This window comes from Tenrec ecaudatus, chromosome 17, assembly GCF_050624435.1.
Source record: "Tenrec ecaudatus isolate mTenEca1 chromosome 17, mTenEca1.hap1, whole genome shotgun sequence".
Classification (NCBI taxonomy): Eukaryota; Metazoa; Chordata; class Mammalia; order Afrosoricida; family Tenrecidae; genus Tenrec; species Tenrec ecaudatus.
The window spans coordinates 11654790-11675461 of record NC_134546.1 but is presented as its reverse complement, the minus strand read 5'-3'; the positions used below and the strand labels follow the sequence as shown (position 1 = coordinate 11675461).

General features: G+C 45.8%; 1 protein-coding gene across 1 annotated transcript in view; it reads right to left on the bottom strand.

Moving 5' to 3' along the window:
- Nucleotides 1-2618: 2618 nt before the first annotated feature.
- ACTR2 (actin related protein 2) overlaps nt 2619-20672 on the bottom strand; it is a 28546-nt gene continuing 10492 nt past the window's right edge. The window contains exons 3-9 of the mRNA XM_075535829.1: nt 16639-16854; nt 13295-13367; nt 12132-12268; nt 10880-11029; nt 8295-8440; nt 6589-6721; nt 2619-5151 (exon numbers count right to left, since the gene is read on the bottom strand). Of these exons, the coding sequence (XP_075391944.1) occupies nt 4981-5151; nt 6589-6721; nt 8295-8440; nt 10880-11029; nt 12132-12268; nt 13295-13367; nt 16639-16854 (1026 nt within the window). The 3' untranslated portion in view covers nt 2619-4980. The remainder of the gene's footprint in view (nt 5152-6588; nt 6722-8294; nt 8441-10879; nt 11030-12131; nt 12269-13294; nt 13368-16638; nt 16855-20672) is intronic.

The following is a 20672-nucleotide window of genomic DNA, read 5'->3' as shown; positions in this document are numbered from 1 at the left end:
CAGTCGCTCATTCAGCCTCGCACAGCGACCCTTTCCTACACGTTCCCCACCTCCTCCACTTACCTCCGACACAGCATTTCCACACTCTGTGATTTTGGAGCCACGATACTTGATCCCTGTTTACATAAAGGCAATGGGGGTTAGTGATGTTCGTTCACAAAGGCAGAGCTAGCCCTGCTGGAGTCGTGCACGTCACCATGAGGCCAGGAGGGCCTTAGAATGGGGAGTATGGTGGGTGAACAAGTAAATGTGGTGAAGAAAGCTGATGGTGCCCGGCTATCAAAAGAGATAGTGTCTGGGGTCTTAGGCTTGAAGATAAACAAGCGGCCATCTAGCTCAGAAGCAACAAAGCCCACATGGAAGAACACACCAGCCTGGGTGATCGAGTGGTCCCAAAGGGATCAGTTATCAGGCATCAAAGAACAAAAAATCATCATATCATTGGCTGCACACCTCCATGATAGGATCGCTGAAGACAAATGGGTGCATAAGCAAATGTGGCGAAGAAAGCGGATGGTGCCCAGCCATCAAAAGAGATAGTGTCTGGGGTCCTAAAGGCTTGAAGGTGAACAAGCAGCCATATTGAATGAAGGGGGAAGTGCAGAGTGGAGACCCAAGGCCCAAGTGTCGGCCACTGGAGATCCCCTCAGAGAGGGGTTTAGGAGAGGAGATGGGTCAGTCAGGGTGCGAGGTAGTAGTGATGAAGAACACAGCTTTCCCCCAGATCCTGGATGCTTCCTCCCCCCAATTACCATGATCCAAATTCTACCTTGCAGGGCTGGATAGGGCAGAGGTTGTACACTGGTACATATGAGGGCTAGAGGCACAGGGAATCCAGGGTGGATGATACCTTCAGGACCAAGGGTGTGAGGGGCGATGCTGGGAGAGTGTAGGGTGAGTGGGTTGGAAAGGGGGAACTGATTACAAGGATCCACATGTGACCTCTTCCCTGGGAGAGGGACAGCAGAGAAAGGGGGCAGGGGAGACTCCGGATAGGGCAAGATATGACAAAATAACGATGTATAAATTACCAAGGGCACATGAGGGAGGGGGAGAGGGGAGGGAGGGAAAAAAAAAAGAGGACCTGATGCAAAGGGCTTAAGTGGAGAGCAAATGCTTTGAGAATGATTGGGGCAGGGAATGTATGGATGTGCTTTATACAATTGATGTATATATATGTATGGATTGTGATAAGAGTTGTATGAGTCCCTAATAAAATGCAAAAAAAGAAAAAAAAAAAGAATGGGGAGTATGAGGTGGTTCTGGCCATAGACCACCAGTTATCGGGCAGCCTCAAGGCAAGCGATCAGGACTAAAGTCCGATGTCCACCAGTTCCATGTCCTCGGGCTAGCAGTCACCTGCTTCTCCTCATACTAGGGAGTTTCAGCATGAATTCTAAGGGCTACAGGGAAGTGTGAAATAAAGCCCAGTTTGTTTGTCCTTCTGGTGCGGCCTATGAAGATGCTGTGTACCCTGGAAGAAGAGTCTGAAGTCTGAGCAGTCACCCAGTAAAGACCCTGGTGTCCTGGCCTGCGTCACCAAGGCTAGATAGAACTAGGTCCAGAGGGTCCCGTAGGGACACGGTTTCAGGCAGACTCCTTGGGTTCTATATAACGACCAGTACGCATTTTCCTACCAATGGAAATGGAACTTTCTCTGAGACACACGTGCCCACGGTGCTGCATCCTGACGTGAATTTCCAGTCACTCTGGTAGGAGTGGCTGTCGTTTTGGGTGACCTGGGCAAAATTTTGTTGGCAGTTATGGAATGGTCTAACTACTCCCAGAAATTAATACTCTGAGGAAGCCAGAGTACCCACATACCTCAGGCACCAACGTTAGATAGCACGTTACATATTGATCTGGTAGGTGGGGAACGCCCTTGTCCGTGCAGACTGTGAGTGGAGGCCACTGAGCGGGGTCACTCCATCGGGGACACCGTGTGTGGACTTTCGCCCTCTGTCACAAATGGAGAGGGCCGCCCGGCACTGTGCTTCTGGAAACGGGAGAAACCCAATGAGAGACCAGAGGCTTCCACGGTGACCAGAGGTGCCTTCCCCTCCGGGAAACTTCGAGGACATCCTGAGCAGCTCTGGCCGTGACCCAGGGTCGAGCAGCAAGTTCAGTGGGGAAGGGGAAGCAACACTATGACTTGACGGCCTACCCTGCATCCTCAAAGACAAAGCAAAAAGCAAGAAGGGTTCGGATTAATTTATTTTCATCTTTCTTATAAAAACTTATTTTGTTGAACATCGTATGCCCAGAATTCTGCACAAGAGGCTAGCATGCCCTTTTACACAAGCCTGTTACACATAGGTCTAGCTTGCATTTCTAACAGCGCAAGGCCCCTAATTAACCCTTTAGGAAACCAAAGAGCTTGCTCGAAGAAGAAAGTGCTGGTGGAGCAAGTGACTTGTTCTGACGGCTGCCTCTTTCCCTGCGTGTCTGCAATCCCACCAGAAATCCCACCAGTTGTTTGGTCAAACACCCGGAGAACATGAGACTGAATTTGGCCCAACCGTTCCATTAGTATGATAAGCTCGATCCACCTAGATTAGCCAAAAAGAAAATGAGATTAAAGAGAAATATGAAAATGAAAAATAAAGACAGAATTCCAATTTCCTTTTTGAAAAACCTGACTTTATTTTCGGAATCAAAAAGAAGTGTGCTCAGGTTACACTGGCAACGTTTGGCTCTCGCGGTGTCCCCCCTCCAGAAACACAACGAGGCTCAGCGCGGTGTCCAGTGAGCACCCCAAGCCCCATTCTCAAGGAAAACCGTTTAAAAGTGGAATCTATTTCTAAGAAATCCTTCTCCACTGCACTGGCATATGTCTCATGTAAACATCAAAGGGACTTAAACAATTACTGCAAGTTTCCGTGACAATGGTTTTTCAAGAGTTAAAAATCAGACCTTTATTTAAAACAGAAAGATTTAAACTATCTATGGGTTTCATACCTGACAATATATCTAAGGAATGACAAACATAACACTCCCCAGCCCCCAAATTACAAAATCTTATTATTTAAACTTGGAACAGGAAAATTATAAATGAAACTTTAAAACTATACTATATATATATTACTACACCATGTTAACTGTTGTCATGTTTACTAAGAGACTTAGGAAATTAAAACCAAATTCTACATTCTGGGGACAGAGAAAATGCTCCTTCCCTGTTTAATTGAAGAGTCCATTCTAGTCTCTGAAGCCTCCTGCAGGTATTTTCACGCCATGCGCCCAGACCAAGAGTCAGCAGCCAGTAGGCACTGACCCACCAGGCGAGTCTTATGCGAAGCCCAGCAGTCGAAAGGGTGGGAGGTGGGGCGGGGTGTCTTTAGAAGCATGTGGCTGCGGAGCCCTGCAGAAAGTGAATCATTCCTGTGTACGGACGCAGTCCAGCATGCAGGCCAACTTGTCATTTGTTCAAAAGGAAGGTGTTCGAGAGCCCCTGCCCCTCCCGCAAAACCCCACACTTAACACGAACAGAAGCTGCATCATGAGAAATAGCCTTCTTTTGAGAAATGTGCCTTGCTTATTTCACATCATCTGGTGGTTGAAGATGGTTCACAAAAGAGACTCTAAAGCCATTAATGTCTCCGTTCCAGTCACTCGAAAAATTGAGTTTCTTCTTTCAAAGTCATTAAAAAAGAATGTTTTGAAATGAGGAAAAATAGTTCTGCCTCCTCCCAATACCCCTGTCCCCCGCCTCCCATCTGCATTCTGTACTTAGTGGGATACAATTTTCTAATTATTTTTCAAATCTAGGAAGAACTTGTGTCTGGGTGCTGCCTGATACTGTCAGACACCAAGCAACACCAACAGGATTCATAAGACCTGATTTTCTGACACGACAGCAAAGTCGAGTCGCTGTTATGATTTGTTTCTTCACACAAACACAAATTTAAATCCTGATGATTTTTTTTGCCAACCCTTTTACATGGTTACATTCTACTCACTTTCAAATAAAAATAAAGCATACATGAGTATTATTCAACTGGCAACAAGTCCTACATACCAATGCCTTTTAATTCAATAATTACAACCCAATAATGCCAGCTATTATTCATGTGCATCTCTTTATTAAATAAGCACATGACAGCTTTAAGAATCATTTGCAAGAATGGTACTTGGCACTGGATTCCCTAATGCTCCTGGAATAGACAGAGCCCTTAGAAAACCCCAGCTCGTAAGCACCTTTTCCCCTAAGTAATTTGAATTTCCAACAGTAGGTTTTAAGCGTTACTGTTTCACTGATCGATCTTCCGAAGCCTAGGCCTGGTTGAGAGTTGACTGAAAAACAACTAAATCCCTAAGTCACATGGTAAGGGCATAGCACACTTGCTTTCTGATACCATATGGGAACACAGTACATAAAATTCAAAATAAAAATCAAAAGGCCCTCCCCCCACCCTAAACAAACCCTCCCTCCAACATTCAGGTCTGCGCCCAACAGCCCCCCTCTGATGACGTGCCTATGGGGAGGCTCTGAGGAAGCTGCAGTCACGCTCCAAGAGCACACTACACTCAGAGAATGCTGGATAGGGTTCAGGCTGCACTGCTCGCCCATCCCCACCCCGCCTTCCTAGGGACCTGTAAAAGCGCCCTTAGAGTTTTGTGGATGCTAACAAAGGCAAGCCACCTAGTGCGCCCGAGACTACAGGAGGGCAGCGGAGCAGGCCTACAGGAAGGCTCTAAAGCCAAAGGAAGGAGAAACAAACTGCAGACTGATTCTCTGTGCTGGGTTTGTCTGGAGGTCAGGGGTTCGAGTCAACAGTCGGATTTACCACTGAACAGGCCCCAGAGAGAAAGCGGGCCTTGGCAGCCATATGACACAGGCAGGGTACATTGGGGGGGAGGGGAGTGGGGGGGAACGGTTCCAGGTCGCAGAGCAGGAGGCCGTCAGAAACGGGCAGTGACGGAAACCAGAAAGCTGTGGGGGGAGGGGTGGGGGGGGCAATGGGTGACAGGCCCTGGGGTTTACCGGACAGTCACACCAAGCTTCTCGAGCACACGGACCCCCTTTTCCTGATATTCTTGCCGGGTCATCCAAAAGTTGTCTTTATCTTTCATGATGTCCGCTAGGACGGCGCCACCAAGGAACACCATGTGCTTCCTGCGAGGGGGGTCTTCAATGCGGATCTTGAATTTCTGAAGGAGGAAGAAGGCAGAATGTAGTGTGCTCTGCATTCCCACAACATTTCCAGACACTCCTAGTGAGTCCCCAGAGCAGACCGGGGTTGGGGTTGGGGGTGGGGGCAGCAGGACAGCGGCATTTGGTATCCGAGGAGTACGTAGGTCAGTTGCTCAAAGTCCAGGAGAGTCTCCTGCACCCGTTCCAGCCCTGGTTCACCCCTGCAGCCCATCATCGTCCCAGCAGCACTCTCACTCTGAGAGGAACGACTGGGACCTTCTCTCCTGACAATCCAACTCCCTGAGCCCTGATTACCTGCTTATCGAGGTTTTACCTACAGACAGACAGAGTGTCACCTCACTGTCAACTGAAGAGTTTCCACAGGAGGATTTGTAAGTTTTCTTTGCGGTTTAAAGCCTCTCCAATTCTAATCTAGTGCAATAAGAGAAAATTGAAGTTCTTTTCTTATAAGCAAAGCTCACTTTCTATTGACTCAGATTCAAGTGAAATGTTCTCAAAATAAACAGGGCCAAATATGGTCAGAACAAATCACAGGGACACTGGAGACAGGAGCACACTAACCAAAATGACAAACCAAGCAAAACCACGGAGTTCGTTGTGGAAACTCCAGGCGTTCTTCCCTCCCCCAACCCCCATGGGTGCGATCCGCCAACACTGACACGGGCTCCAAGTCAGTGCACGTCGACGATGTCGCATGAATGCTCTGCAGGAAGCAGGTACCGGTGGCACAGGCTAGCCAGTCACTGTCTCAGTGCTTCTCCCGGGGTGGGGGTGGGTGGAGCACTATTTCTATAGAGACCCCCCAGCAATGTTGAGGCCCAGGTGGTCTCCGCTAACTACCCAGTGCCCGGCCTGGGGCAGTAGGACGTCAACCACAGACACCTGGAGCCGGGCTGTGCGTAGGATTTTATTTACAAAATATAGCTGTGCCCGGCCCTCCTGTACTCTAAGGGAAACGGCTCTTTCTGAAGCTCTCTCCATTCGCTGCTTTGTCTCTCACTCCCTTTCCACCCTCTGGAGACCCTCTTGCTCCATCGCTGCTTCCACCTCCTTAACATGCCACCAAACCAAAGACCCAGATTGTAGCAGGCGCAGCCTGACCCCGCGGATAGTACTCCCGCTCTTCGCCAGAGCACCGTCCCAGTCACCGCGAGCCTACTTGCTCCAGGCAGCTCTTTCTCTGCCGAGGGGAACTGGCTGGCGGTTACGAACTGCTGACCTGGCGGTCGGCAGCCCGACGTGGAACCACTTCGCCAGCACGGTTCCTTTCACTTTCAGACCGTCCTGGGACAGAGCTTGCGATGAAGCACTTAAATCTTCCCATCGCCTCTTCCAAGCGGGATTTGTTTAAGGAGGACTTCGTGCTCCCTCTAGTGGCTGGACAGATTTACAGGACATTGGAAGTCCATCATCAGCGGGTGCCGGATACTCACAGAAAGCTTTTCCACGTCTCCCTTCAGAACGCGCTCCAAGTAAAGCTGTTTAAGCTCCCGTTCCAGCCGGGAAGGCAGCCCAGGGTACATAGTCGATCCTCCAGAAAGCACAATATGCTTGTAGAATTCAGACCTAGGGAGAAACCATCGGCGTTCATTTGGGGTTTCAGAGGAGCCAAAGAGCCTCTCAAGGTTACTGCTATGCATGTTGGCCTCAGGAGGCCGCCAGGAGAAATGAAATTCTGCACAGAAAGCTCCCAGTTCGACGCTCACTACAACTGCTATTGTTAGCTAACATTCTCTATGGAGAAACATTCGCACCACTTTGATAAAACCACTTCTCAAGCACACTACATTTTCTAGCAAATATCACTAACACGCATGCACACATGAATCCCGGGATGTGCCCGGGTTCTCACACCCACTGGGCGGGGTGTAGTTCCTAACACTCGGGAACCAGGTTCTACTCTGATTTGAGTACCAGCCCCGTTTTCCCGTGCGCGTCTTTGCCCCGAGGCTGCCTGCTCTTGTTTTGGACTAAGTGCGCGACTGCTTCCTGTAAGTCTCCGCTGTGGTCCTCACAGCACAACCCAAAGGCACTGCACCTGGAGTAGAGCGGGAGGGTGGCTGAGAGAGGCAGGCAGGCTCTGGGGAACTTTCCGTACAGCAAAGCTGGGCTGCTGCTGAGTCACGCACGTTGGCCTCCAGTGGGCTTCCGGTTTTTTGTTAACTCCATTACAAAATGACTCCAGCACTCAGCCCTAATGTCACTAATACAGGGCAGACAGACACCTGGAAGTGATGCTCCGGTAAGCCACTATTGCATATGTGGTATTTCAGCCCCCAATGCACAGTTAATCAAATTGAGAAGATTGATCTACAGTCATCGGTAGGTTCTCTACTCCGCAAAGGTATCAGTGCCATGGAAAACCGAGGAACTGTGCCAGAAGAGAGGGACAAGGACATGCTATGGAGTCATGGTGGCACCAAGGGCTGCCGGCTGAGCTGCCCGGGCACTCCAGGAGAGGCCTGCTGCCTTCATGACTATAGCTCTGTTCTGTCCCCGGCACCCTGAGTCACAACCAACTCCAGGGAGCACACGAGACATGACAACTGAACTGTGTGTGAGCCTAGACTGGATCCTACAGTGGGGGGCACTATGCAGGGCATTATGGGAGCAACAAGCACACTGAAATCTAGATGGTAGCTGAAAACACACTGACGACAAAGCCCCTGAACCAGCCAAGTACACAGTGCTTATCCAAGGCGATCTTGGTTCTTAGAAATACAACCGGGTTTAGGGAATGAAGGGGGCTGAAGCACACAGCCTCCTCTCGGATGGCCCAGGGGCAAAAGAGAGTGAGAGCGCTAAAACCCACACCCAGACCTGTCGACTGGGACGCTGAGCATGCACACATTTCACTCTCCTCGCAACTTTTCTCCAAGTTTGAAATTAGTTCCAAATAACGTTAAGGATCTCCTCAGACATGATACAACACAGACACGATCAGTTGCAAAAATGATTGTCTTTTCTCTTAAAAAATGTAAGTGATTAAAAAAAAAAAAAAGAGAAAGAAACCAAGCAAGCAAAGAATGAAAGTGATGAAAGAGACAACCTGGTTGAACCATTTCCCTCTGATCTATTTCTGGTAACTGCCTTTGAAACCATCTCTAACCACCGCATGAAGCCTCCATCTCCAATGTACCTGGTGTCAATGTCAGCCGCTTGAATTGTGTTAAAGAGCAGTTCGGCAACACCCACTCCTTCAACATTGATCAAGTGAGGCTGGAATAAAGCTTCCGGTGCTTCAAATCTCTCTCCCCCAACTTTGATAATGCGGCCATCTGGGAGCTGGAAACCGAGAACAACCAGGGACTGGTCAGCAACAGACCGGAAAGGCTGCATAACCTCTGAAATTCTACACAGCTATTCTGTGAACAAGATCGATGCCAGCAACACTTTCCCCTAAAACACATTTTTTGGGGAGAATAAAATAAAAATGTATTCCTATTATCATACTCTGTTCTGCCTTTAGGAAATGGTACACCCCAAATACCAAGAATATGAGGAAACTTGGTGACATCACTAATGCAGGGCCATTCTGAGTGCAGTGCAGTGCACGGCAGTGCAGACAGAGGGCGCTGAGCAACCAACCACTGCACCGAGCTGACTTAGGTTAATGTTGCCTGTCTTAATCCCAACACATTTGTGTCTATAGATATTTTTACCACATAGCACAGATACACTAAACAAAGTATGTCCTAATTTACTTCCCTACTCCGTAAAACTTTACTATTTTGCCACTAAAACACATGGCAAAAATGTGGCTACTTCTGCCTAATCATTTAATTCTAAACATGCTTTATGATACAAAATGTTGACAAGACACTGATCCTTTCTATTAGTGAATTTTACTGTATCTACTTAGTAGGCTCTATTAAATGTTAAATAACTGATAAATAAAACTTAAGTAACTAAGATTTAGGTATTAAGTCAGATATCATTAACAGAAATGTTTGTGCAGAAAATGCGTGGTTGGTCACTCCATGTTTATATCTAATTAAATGAGAAATGCCAAGTGGAAACTCCTCTTCTGCCCCCACCATCTCACAATGCAATAAACTGACCAAGTAACATGCAGTGTCAGTGTGGCGGGCACGTGACGCAGCTGAATTAGCTTTACATGAACACTTCCTACACGATAGTTACTTGGAATAATGTAATTACATTACATCTAGATTCCAAAGTTAACTTCCCAGAAGACAAAGTAAAGCAAGCGAGCCTAATATATTTGCTCTCTATTTGTTTTGTCTACAAATAACCCACAAAGCATTTGAATTGTTAAAAGTTCAGAATGGAAAAGAAAAAAATAATTTTTTTTTTCATTTTCAAGGTCAAAGCTGTCTGTACAAACATCAGTGTCAAGGTGTTATTAGCAAAACTCTCTTCTCTGTGCACTCCGGCTCCTGAACGTGGGCTTCCCGGAACGCCAAGGGGGAGATTTCTCCCGCTCTTACAACGAGCGAGACCAGGAAGCTGAGAAGACCAGCTGGCCTTCCTTTATTTTTTGCCCCCGTTTCTCTTCTGACTTTAGTGCTTGACATCTGAGCCACATATTTTGTAAACGACCTGCAATTCTTTGAGAAAGGAGGGAGGAATAAAAAAGCCTCACTCTCATTCTTCGCCTTGGGCCACTTTCCTCCAAACCCAGCCTGGCAGGTGAGACATTAGAAACACAGGGAAACTGTCAGGGAAACTTCAAGAGAAGCGGGCAGGTCTGAAGATGAATGAGCTGCAAAATGGGTGTCATCACCCTATCTGGGTTGTTAACTTTTTAAAAATAAAATGATCTAATTTTTAAACATTTAACATTCTTTCTAATAGCTCACCTTGCACATACCTGTGACTATTTACAGGTAGCAAGGCACAGTTTGAGAAAACTTGCTCTTCTTGCCCAATTCCTCTATTTCATTTAGGAACAATGAGATCAAGGACGGGGCCTACAAGGTAACGGGCTTAAGATGGCAGCTCCATAAACATTCAGGTGGGATCAGCTGCCCTTGTGTTGTGGGCAGTAACAAGGCTCCAGGTCTCATTAGCTCTTATTTCAAGTTAACATCTGCTTTAAGCATCTCATTACGATTAAATCGGGAAAAGACTGCCGCCTACTGAAAATTAAAGCAGCCCTCTAAGATGGCCACTTCCCCAAGCCTGCCGAGTTCTACAGAACACTCATGCCACGAAACGCTGAAGGGTTCTGTAATCTTAGAAACTCGACAAACAGGCTCAGATCAGCCGGCAGCAGGCACAGAGCAGCATACAAAGGCGCTGTGCAGTATCGCAAGCAAAGCAAAACTTCCCGCTTCCAAACGGATTTGACAGTGGGGCTCCTTGTACAAAACTTTGCGAAACACATTTTTTTTTTACATTTTATTAGGGGCTCATACAACTCTTATCACAATCCATACATGTACATACATCAATTGTATAAAGCTCATCCGTACATTCTTTGCCCTAATCATTTTCAAAGCATTTGCTCTCCACTTCAGCCTTTTGCATCAGGTCCTCTTTTTATTTTACCCTTCCTCCCCACTCCCCTCTCCCTCATGAGCCCTTGATAATTTATAGATTGTTATTTTGTCATATTTGTGAAACACTTTTATCAACATCTCAGGAAACTGCCATCTTGTAAAAGACACGGTTGGAAATGCTATCCCAGAAATGGTCATTCTCAAGATGTTACCTCATATAGAATTACAGCCCGGCATAGAATATACCCAAAATACTTACTGTGTAAGATTCCACTAATACTGTGGTTTCTAAGGCCAACTTCTGCTCCTGCTCAATGTTATAGCCCACGTAACACAGCTTTTCTTTAATCATGCGGACAGTTTCGAAATCAGCTGAATGGTTGAAGGCGTATCCTCGCAACAGAAGCAGCTGTTTAAAAATACAGCAGTAAGTTCACAGCAGACCTCAGGGAGCTCAGCTCTGCTGAGGCTGCCCGCACACGACGCAGTCGTCGTGCTCACGGCTTCAGAAACTGGGATCCCGCGTGCCACCAAAGAACTGTTTCAGTTCACAACAAGTAATGAGTGGATAAAACAGCTAGAAAAGCAAGTGTATTCTTTTTTATGAAGTCAAAGAACTATTTGAGTCCTAAGTTTAGACAGTTTTGATAAGCACACAAACATCTGAAAATGAACAGATAGATGTATTTAGTACTGGTCTCCAATAAGCAAAATCGGCTCGTACAATCAATGTCTGTTTATGAAATGGAAGTAAGACTCAGTAAACTCTACCCTAGTGTCTAGTGCCGTGTCTAACACAGAGGCAGGCAACAGCGTGCTGGACAAACGAGTGCCTACAGGACAGCTGGGATTCTCAACGGCAAAATCTCGAGGGTCACACCAATGACTGGTTAGCAATGTGCGGCGATGTACTCAACCTCCTACTGGCAAACTTTAAGGAGATCATGTGATTGAGATGGGGTGGTAGTTATATAATCTGTTGTCAATTTGAGAGGATTGTGAGAGAAAGGGAGGGTGGAATCAATCAGGATATAGCCAGTGAGGCCTTTGTGTGGGCATGGCCTTCTCCTGAGGATTCTGGGAACTCCTGCATTTCCTCCTTGGAGGTGGGAGACACTCTCTGCTCACTCCCTGCGAGACATCCCTGTGGAGAAGACACATGGAGAGAGGCTGATGGAGCCAGAGCTCAAGCTGGAAAAGCCATGTGGAGAACCCTACGCTGAGATGGTTACACTGCCACTGGATCCACAAGATTTCCCACCCACTGGCCTGTGATCTTCCAGCATTCAGCATCATTGCATGTGTTTCACGAATCGGAAGAGGGCTTTAAAGACTGGTATAGGACATATGGGTTAATATCAGACTTATGGACTTGATCTGGACTGGGATGCTTTCTCAATATCCAATTGCTCTTGTAGATAAAGCTTTTTCTTGGTACACAGGAGTCTCCATGAATGTTTCTTTAGTCTCCCCAGAGTAACACTGATGGTTCCTATGTTTCCCTCACTTACCTTGATAAGGTATCTGGTAATGTCCCTCCCAGCAATGTCAAGTCTCCGGGTGAGGTGAGGGAGAGAGAAGCCTTCATACACCGGGCAGATGTGAGTGACTCCATCTCCAGAGTCCACCACTACACCAGTCAGCAAGCCTGGGCGGGAACCACGGGAGTTCCAATTAAAGTCAGCAAATTTCAAATATTAGCGGTCACACCAACAATTTAACCAACTGGAGAGGTCTAGAAATCAGTGTTTATTTGCTTCTTTTGAAGCTTGTTAATGAGGCACCACTAAAGCCACTGCCAACAAGTTAGTTCCACCCCACAGGGACCACACAGGACAGAGTAGCGACTGTCCATCTTTAGGGAAGCAGACCGCCTCATCAGTTTTCCTTGGAGCAGTGGGTGGGTTTGAATCGCCAACTTTGCCTTTATCTCTGAGAGTCTCTTTGGAGGCTTTTGGTCTAATTATGTGCTGCCCTAGAACAGGAATAAACAGACCTGGGAAATGGTTCTTATTGCGCAGTGTAACTATTTTTCTTTCCAACTTAACTTTGATGCCTGAATTCCTTTAAAGTTTCTACAGCACTGTGGGCAACTTTTGTGATAAAAAATGTGAGAAGTGGCTATGACATACAGTTGGTGGTGAGCCCAGTGAAAGTCCAGTTCTTTAGATTCGCAGTGAACTTGGTACGAATGGACTGTCTCTCAAAAAATATTTGCTGCTGAAATCCTAACCCCAAACCTGTGGCCATAATCCCATTTGGAAATGAATTTTATTTACTCTGTTATGGGACATTCGGTGGAGTGTGTCTTAATCTCTTTTGAGATAGTGTATAAAAGAGTGGACTAAGCAAACACAAAGGATCATGCATGTCACATGATCACCAATAAATGCAAGAAAGATTTGTGAGCCACTATCTAAGCTACAAAGATTGATCTCTTCGGGCGAGGGGGCAGGAGAGTGATCCAAAGACCTTGATCGCTTAAGAGATGCAATGCATGAGTGCGCTGTTCACTTGGCTAATTTTAGCCAACATTTAAGGCCTGGCAGAGAAATGCGTGTTTTTTCCCTCTAAAAAGTAACTTACTGAGAAATCAAGTTTCTCTGACATATAAGTACTTAATGAACCCTATGTGTCACAGAATTACTATCTGTCTACGTGAGGCGTCGCTTACCTTGAGCATACAGAGTCAAGACCGCCTGGATAGCCACATACACACCAGAAAACTGGTAAGTCTCAAACATGACCTGGAAATGCAAAAAGAACAACATATCTATTGGTATTTAGAAAGTTACTTCACACATCTTTAAAATGTCATATAGAGCAAAAATATTCATATGCATTCCTCATGATCACAGACAGCTTAGTTCCCTAAACAGGCTCAAAGGGACGTCAGAGTCCTCCGTTCTCCTTAGCCCCCTTGCCTCCATGGAAGCCATTAGCCTCTAATTCTGAGGCTCAGAGCCTACTGACTCTTCAGCATTCCCCAAGTGCTCTCAAGCAAAGAGAGTCAGTGTTTCAGTTAATCAGAGTCAAAGACAGCCTTCTGCATCCGAATAAGCCTTTCTTAACTGATATTCTATAAGGCAAATGTATTTTAATGATATTCGATAAGGGAAATGCATTTTAATTTCAAATAGTTTAAAAACTATTGAAATTGCTTAACCTCTATCCCCTTAACCTGGGCCAGGACTGCGGCTCTATTCACAGGGGTTTGAAAGACACAGCAAGAGGAGGAGGAAGAGAAGTAGGCAGTAAAACAGGAAGGTAGTAAGACAAAGATAAATGCGGTGAATTCCCGACTACTGGCAAGTACAGAAACTACTTAGTGGCTGAGCATCCCCGTCCTGTGGGCCAGCGCAGTGGCCACGGCTACCAGTGGGAGGGCAGGGCTTCCTGGAGTCCTTCAGGTCAGAGGGTAACAGTCCACCCCTCCTCCCCGCCCCGCAACTACAGCAAACACTCCTTGACCAGCCCGGCTGACAGCAGCTCTGAATGGTTGGGCATTTTTAAAGTGTCAATACACAGAATTTTAAAAATATATATGCAAATGTCGAGTGCGTGCATAAACAAGTACGCTGCTAACATTGTGCTCCATGATCTTTTCACTGTCCTGCCACAGAAAAGAAAACTGAAACGTGGTGCTTCATGTGTGCAGCTCAACTGAAAAGTCTACCACGAGTTATTTATTTATACTTTCAAAATAGAGCCATTAAAAGGTTTCTAGATGAGATCGAAAGTAGGGTATTATCAATCACAGTCAAATGGTACTCCTACCCAAATAAAAATACTAAAATACCAACCCCAGGAACACTAGATTCCATAACTAAAAATGTGATCTGAAAATAAAATTCAAAAACTGAATTTTCATCCAGACTTCTGTTAATATGATCTAACAAAAATCTCTTCTGAATTCCGCCACTTTGCCAACATCTAAGAGTGTTCCTAGGAGTAAAACCAAACAAATGGAACAGAACTTCCGCTGTCTTTTACTTTTTTAAAAACGTTTTATTAGGGGCTCAGACAACTCTTATCACAATCCATACATACATCAATTGTGTAAAGCACATCTGTACATTCATTGCCCTCATCGTTTTCAAAGCATTTGCTCTCCACTTAAGCCCTTGGCATCAGGTCCTCTTTTTTTCCCCCTCCCTCCCAGCTCCCCCCTCCATCATGAGCCCTTGATCATTTATAAATTGTTATTTTGTCCTATCTTGCCCTGTCCGACGGCTCCCTTTACCCCTTTTCTGTTGTCCGTCCCCCAGGGAGGAGGTCACATGTATATCCGCCTTCCGCTGTCTTTTACTTTTTTGATTAACCAAATGATCCATGTCCCAATGACTCGCAGTTTTACCTCCAGCCCTAATGAGTCTTCTTCTTGAACCCCGATTGTAAACTCAACTCCATCTATTTGGGTGTCAGATGGGAGCTCCCACGGAACATGCCTCAAATGGAACTCTTGGTCATTCTCCCCCAATCCTCTCTTCTACCTCAGTCCATCTTTACGACTGCACAGGTGGAAAATGTTGGTATTCCTGGCATCGCCCACCCCCCCACACTTATTACCCATCAGAAAATTCTCTGGGTCTACTTTCAAAATCTCTCTCACTCCTTCTACTGCTGCTATTCCGGCCTCCTACCTCTGACATTTTCCCCTAGAAAGTCTCCAGGCTTGCCTCTCTTCTTCTGCCCCTTTCCCAGCGGCTTACTATTAACCCAGCAGCGCAATGCTTACGCTCCTGGCCACAGAGGTGATTCTCACTCACGGCGACACTACAGGACATGGGACTGGCCCCTGTGGGCTTCCGAGACTACTTATCTTCACAGGGGTGAAGATAAGAAAACTTTATCTTCCTCCCTCGGAGCGGCTGCTTGTTTCAAACTGCTGACCTGAGGTTAGTCACCCAACACACAACCTGTCACACCACCAGCCAACATCTGAACCTGTCGTTTCCCTCGAATGGCCACCCCCACTTCCTTCCCTTCCCTCCAATGACTACAGGCCCTAGACGATCTGGCCCCCATCACTGGTCAGACTCCTCTCCTGCTGCTTTCCCTCGCCTGCCTCTACCCAGACACGATGGTGCTCCCTTCCGCTTGACTATATCCTGGCCAGGGTTTCCAATGTATTCTTCTTGGCTCACGGCCAGGGCAGCAATGTAAGAGTAGACCCCAATGTCAACCCCCTGGGTGAAGTGGAGCCACGACTGGGATGGGAAAAACGTAAGGGTCGAGTGCTGGAAGGGGAGACTCAGAAGATGTGTGCCGGGCTCTTTCAGAAGTGTGATGTGATGTGTGCAAATGGAATGCGTGACGTCGAGTGTGACCCTGGATCACTCCCCGGACTGTAAAGAGCAACACACATGCAAAGCCACCGGGGTGGTGGGCGCCATCTCTGAGAGGGGGCTCCTGTGCATGCCGTCTGTGGCATTCACGAGTCTGGTTGCTATGCAACGCACATGCTGCCTGTTTTCTAAAAGAGAGACCAAGCTTGTAGCAGGATGTCAACTCCTACTTTCTCTCATTGGCAGTACAGTCACATTGACAAGGTCAGGTCTGTTCTGGTTTTGGCTTCAACAGCCATGACTGAAGCAGGAAGAATCGGTTGAAAGGCCTGATCCTAGTTACTGCTTCACCTGGCCTTTGTTTACGCATCACCTGCACGTAGTCCTACCAACCCAAAGACCCCGTGAACAACTGCCACACGCAGCTCCTCGTGCCCGTCACCCTCAGCTCTCTTTCTTTCTACCAAGCGGCTTCGTGCGCTCAGAGCTGTCAGAGCACCTGTCTGACTGTCGTCTCCCTGCTCTAGTGTGAGCTCAGCGTGGAAGCCTTTCGCTTTGTTTACTACACAGCCTGCTTAGAATAATGTATTCACTAAATTAGCCCGGGCTTGGGAGAGACACACAGTTATTTTTATTTCCTTTATCTACAGCAAGAATGTAACAGTCGACAAATCTGCTCTAACATGACATCACAGAAACACGCAGAGGCCTAGCCCACCCAGAAACCTACCTCGACGATCTTCTCCCTGTTTTTCGTTGGGTTCATAGGAGGTTCTGTGAGTAAGATTTTACAGTTTCGGGTATCTATGTTAAGTTTCTCGGGCCCAAATGTGTAGTCCCACAGGTGCTTCATGTCATCCCAGTTTCGGACGATGCCGTTCTCCATGGGGTAGTTCACTTCTAACATCGAGCGCAACTCGCTTGCCTCATCCCCGACCATGAGGTCCTAGAAAATCAGAATGGTGGAGTTTTAGATCAGATGTATTTTCACATAGAACACCTTCAAAACACTCTATTCCCATGATATTCCAGAAAAATCTGGGAATTACTAATTTTTAATATATTGCAGTTTCAGATAAAAGTCCTTCACTCCATAGGTTTAAACACTTCAAGGTCAATGCCTTGCTAAGTTTAATCTTGGATAGTAACTTTTATGCACACAGTGATTTAAATCAATAAATTGACCTTACCTTCAATACATATGCTTCCAAAAGAAGAACATTAGCACAAATAAACCCCACTTTTTCATATTTTGGGAGGTTTCAATGAGGTTTTCATCTGTTTCTTTTGCTCAATGTTCAAAAATTAAAGCCTGTGATACGTGAAATAGCACATCAGGGGAAGACGAAACGAAACGAAACAAACTGTAGAAAAATGCTCAACGCATGCAGTACATTCTTTGTACTAAACATCAGGATGAGAAAAGCACTAGAGCGCATAATGAAAGAAGCGAAACGAAACAAATTAAAAATGCCCAACCCAAACCGGCTCTCCACTTTAATGCACGTATGTGTCGAATGCCTGGCAATGGCCACATGCCGAGGAGTCCGCGTGCCGGTTACGTCCCTGTGTGTTGCCTCACCAAGATGCACGAGGAGCCCCACAGACACCCAAACGCAAGACACAGGGAGATGCTCCTCCATGGCAGTGTTCTCCGGAGGGACTGTTTCAGCCTCCAAGTGTAATATTGGGAAACTGTGTTATCACCGACGAAGCAGAAATACTCACAAGTCTTGTCCCCAGTGAATGCACACTTGAGACGATCCACATTTGAAAATTCAAATTCTGAATGTACAATAAGGCTAATGATGGCCTAGAACTTAAGCTTATTTTAGATCCCAGCTAGTCCAGCTGCTAAATATTAATTCCTACTGTACTCATGCATTCCATTTAAAAACAAATTGAGTACCAGAAATAGCTGCTTGATGTAATACCTCAACTGTAAAACAAGAGGGAAAAAAAACCTAAAACAAGCAGCAAATTAACATGAGATGTCTTAAGACGGAGGTTTCAAAAACTTTGCACATTTAAGAAATACTCTTAATACAAAGGTCGACATAAGACCAACATGAAGACTATCACAAAAGAAATAGATTCCTGAAAATCCACTGAAAGCAGCAACAGAAAAGAAAAACAGAGTTAAACTGCTAGAAATGTTCATAAAAACTACTCTGGGGCTGCTGATTTTTTTTTTTTTAAGAGCAACTGACGGCAATTTCCCACGGCTCACACGGCTTGAATATTAGCTTTTTAGCATCATCCATAAGAATATGAATCTAACAGTGTGTATATGCAGACCTTGCCCGCTACCCTAATGCACTCAGGAGGGAGACCGAGACTAACATCTAAGGAGCTCTGGTGGGGCTGTTGGATAAGCGGGGGGCTGCTAACTGAAAGGTTGGGGGCTCAAAACCACCGCTGGCTGGTCCTCCAGAAAAGATGAGGCCGCCTGCTCCCCAGGGAGCTCGTCTTGGAAACTGCAGAGGTGCTGAGGTGGAATCAGCCTACCAGCAGCGGGCCTGGGTTTTCTACAGGTGGCCTGGTGGTAAGTGCTCCCCTGCTAACTGGAAACCCAGCAGTGAAGCCGACAGGGACTCAAGAGAAAACCATGTGCCGGCCACTTTCCATAAGTATCAAAGCCTTGGAAAGGAAACCCCAGGAGGCAGCGCTACTCTGTCCTGTAGGATCACTAGAACTTGAAATGGACTCACCAGCAGTGGGCCTGGCTCTGGGTTTATACTAATATCTGCAATTTAATTTGAAAAAAGATTAAAGACACCTGATAAATCAGAATACAAAATATTAGTGGCAAAATCTACATGATGGGTAGATGACTACACTGTAAAATTCTCTTGACTTTGTTATATATGTGAAGCAGTTCTTAATAAAATGTTGGTAGGTTAGTGGGGGGGGTCTGTACCTCCAAGTACATTTAACTACTATTGGTCATTGAAATCTAGCTCTGATCTTTAAAAATTAAAAACAAATAACAATAATAACAAAAAGACAAACCTAACTTAATAAACAAGTTCGTTACTTACTTTGCACTACAGTGGAGCACTAGTGGTGTGGTGGGGTCCACAATGGGCTGCTAACCACACGGTCAGCAGTCCAAACCCACCACCCCCTCAGTGGAGAAAGATGAGGCTGTCTGCTCCTGTCAGGACCTGCAGCCAATTCCATTCTATCCAGAGGGCCGCTTTGAGTTAGACTTGACTCAAGGGCAGTGAGGGAGTCTGGTTTGTTTGGGTTTTCCTCTACAATATGCCAGAATTTAACATTTCCTCTGAGTTGTACAAGGGAATGACTCTCAACCAATTTGGAATCGGCTGATTTGATTTCACTGAAATATTTACTTTTGATTCCACATATAGGTCTGACCCCATACCAACTCAAAATAAAAGCCAAGCCCATCTATTCCTAGGACCACGTATAATAGAAAATTTCTTGAGTCACCCAAGCCACCCAATTTGAAAATTTATCCCTATCTAAATTTTAACTTAAAATCCAAAACACAGAATTTCCCCTCAAATAATTCAAACAAAAAACTGCTCTCAGAGCTCAGAAACAAGTTATAGGGAACCAGATCAAGCCTTAGGTTTTTACTACCTGCCTTCCTGCTGGACACTCAAGCCTAAGCCATCACCTGAGAGAATTAAAAATCCAAGTAATGGGATAAGAAGCAGGCAATGCCAATTATATTTGCCAAGAATCACTTCGACCAATGTCACCTCCAACTGAGTTACGAGGGAAAGCACAGTTCAGATCTGACCCAGAAGAAAGTCCTGTGGGGAACATTAAGCCCATACTGCTGTCCATGAGTTCTTAGCCTCCTCGTGATCTTTGGACAAACGCATGCTTTCTCAGGTAGGATAAAGATGTGAGCTTCCACTTTCAGATGGCTTTGTTTACTCAAACGAAAACATCACAAATTACAGATGCTCGTTTAAATGAAATATCCAACAAATCTTGACTATACCTACGGTAGAAACACTTAAGACTTTAACAGAAAAGTCAATTGGGAAGAGCCCAGCAGGCTTCTAGTTCAAAAGAAAAAGGTACCACAGAATGGGGTTTATTTGGGGGTGCGGCAGGGCACGGAGAGACCACCGTTTGTGGAAAAGCCTTATAAATGCTTTACTCCTTTCTTATTTAGCCTCAGGTCATGTAAGAAATTTTCATCAATAAGGATGGCTCAATGGTCCCCCTTCTATCATCGGCATATAAAACTGTACCCTGCATATGAAATCTACCCAAACAATCCCACACCGTATGCAAATATATACGCAGGCTAAGACACGCAATGTTCCATTTAATGTTGGTCAATAAAGTATAGTTCTCCACATGAAGTGATGTCACCCCACTTTCTGGATCACACACGGCCTAGAATAAAAACACTTCGTTTCTAGTATTATGCACACCACATTCCATTTTTATTATCGCATTCATCTCTAAGAAACAAAAGGAAAACAATTCAAAACCGGGTTAGTAATTAGTGCTTGAATGGGTCTTTGTATGAAATCAGGAAAAGTAAAGGACTTAATTAGTTGCCACCAAACCGAAGCAATGAAAAAGGTTAAAAAAATCAAAGTATTTAAAATAAAAATATGGAGCTATCCCCCCCTCCCCAGTACTAAAGGGACAAAACAACAACTACTGTCCCACCAAGCAAAAGTGGTAAACAAACAGAGAGCATGTGTGTAACCTCACTTACCATCTTTTTGTTATTCTACTTCAACAGGTCAAGAAAGGTGAAGAGAGAGA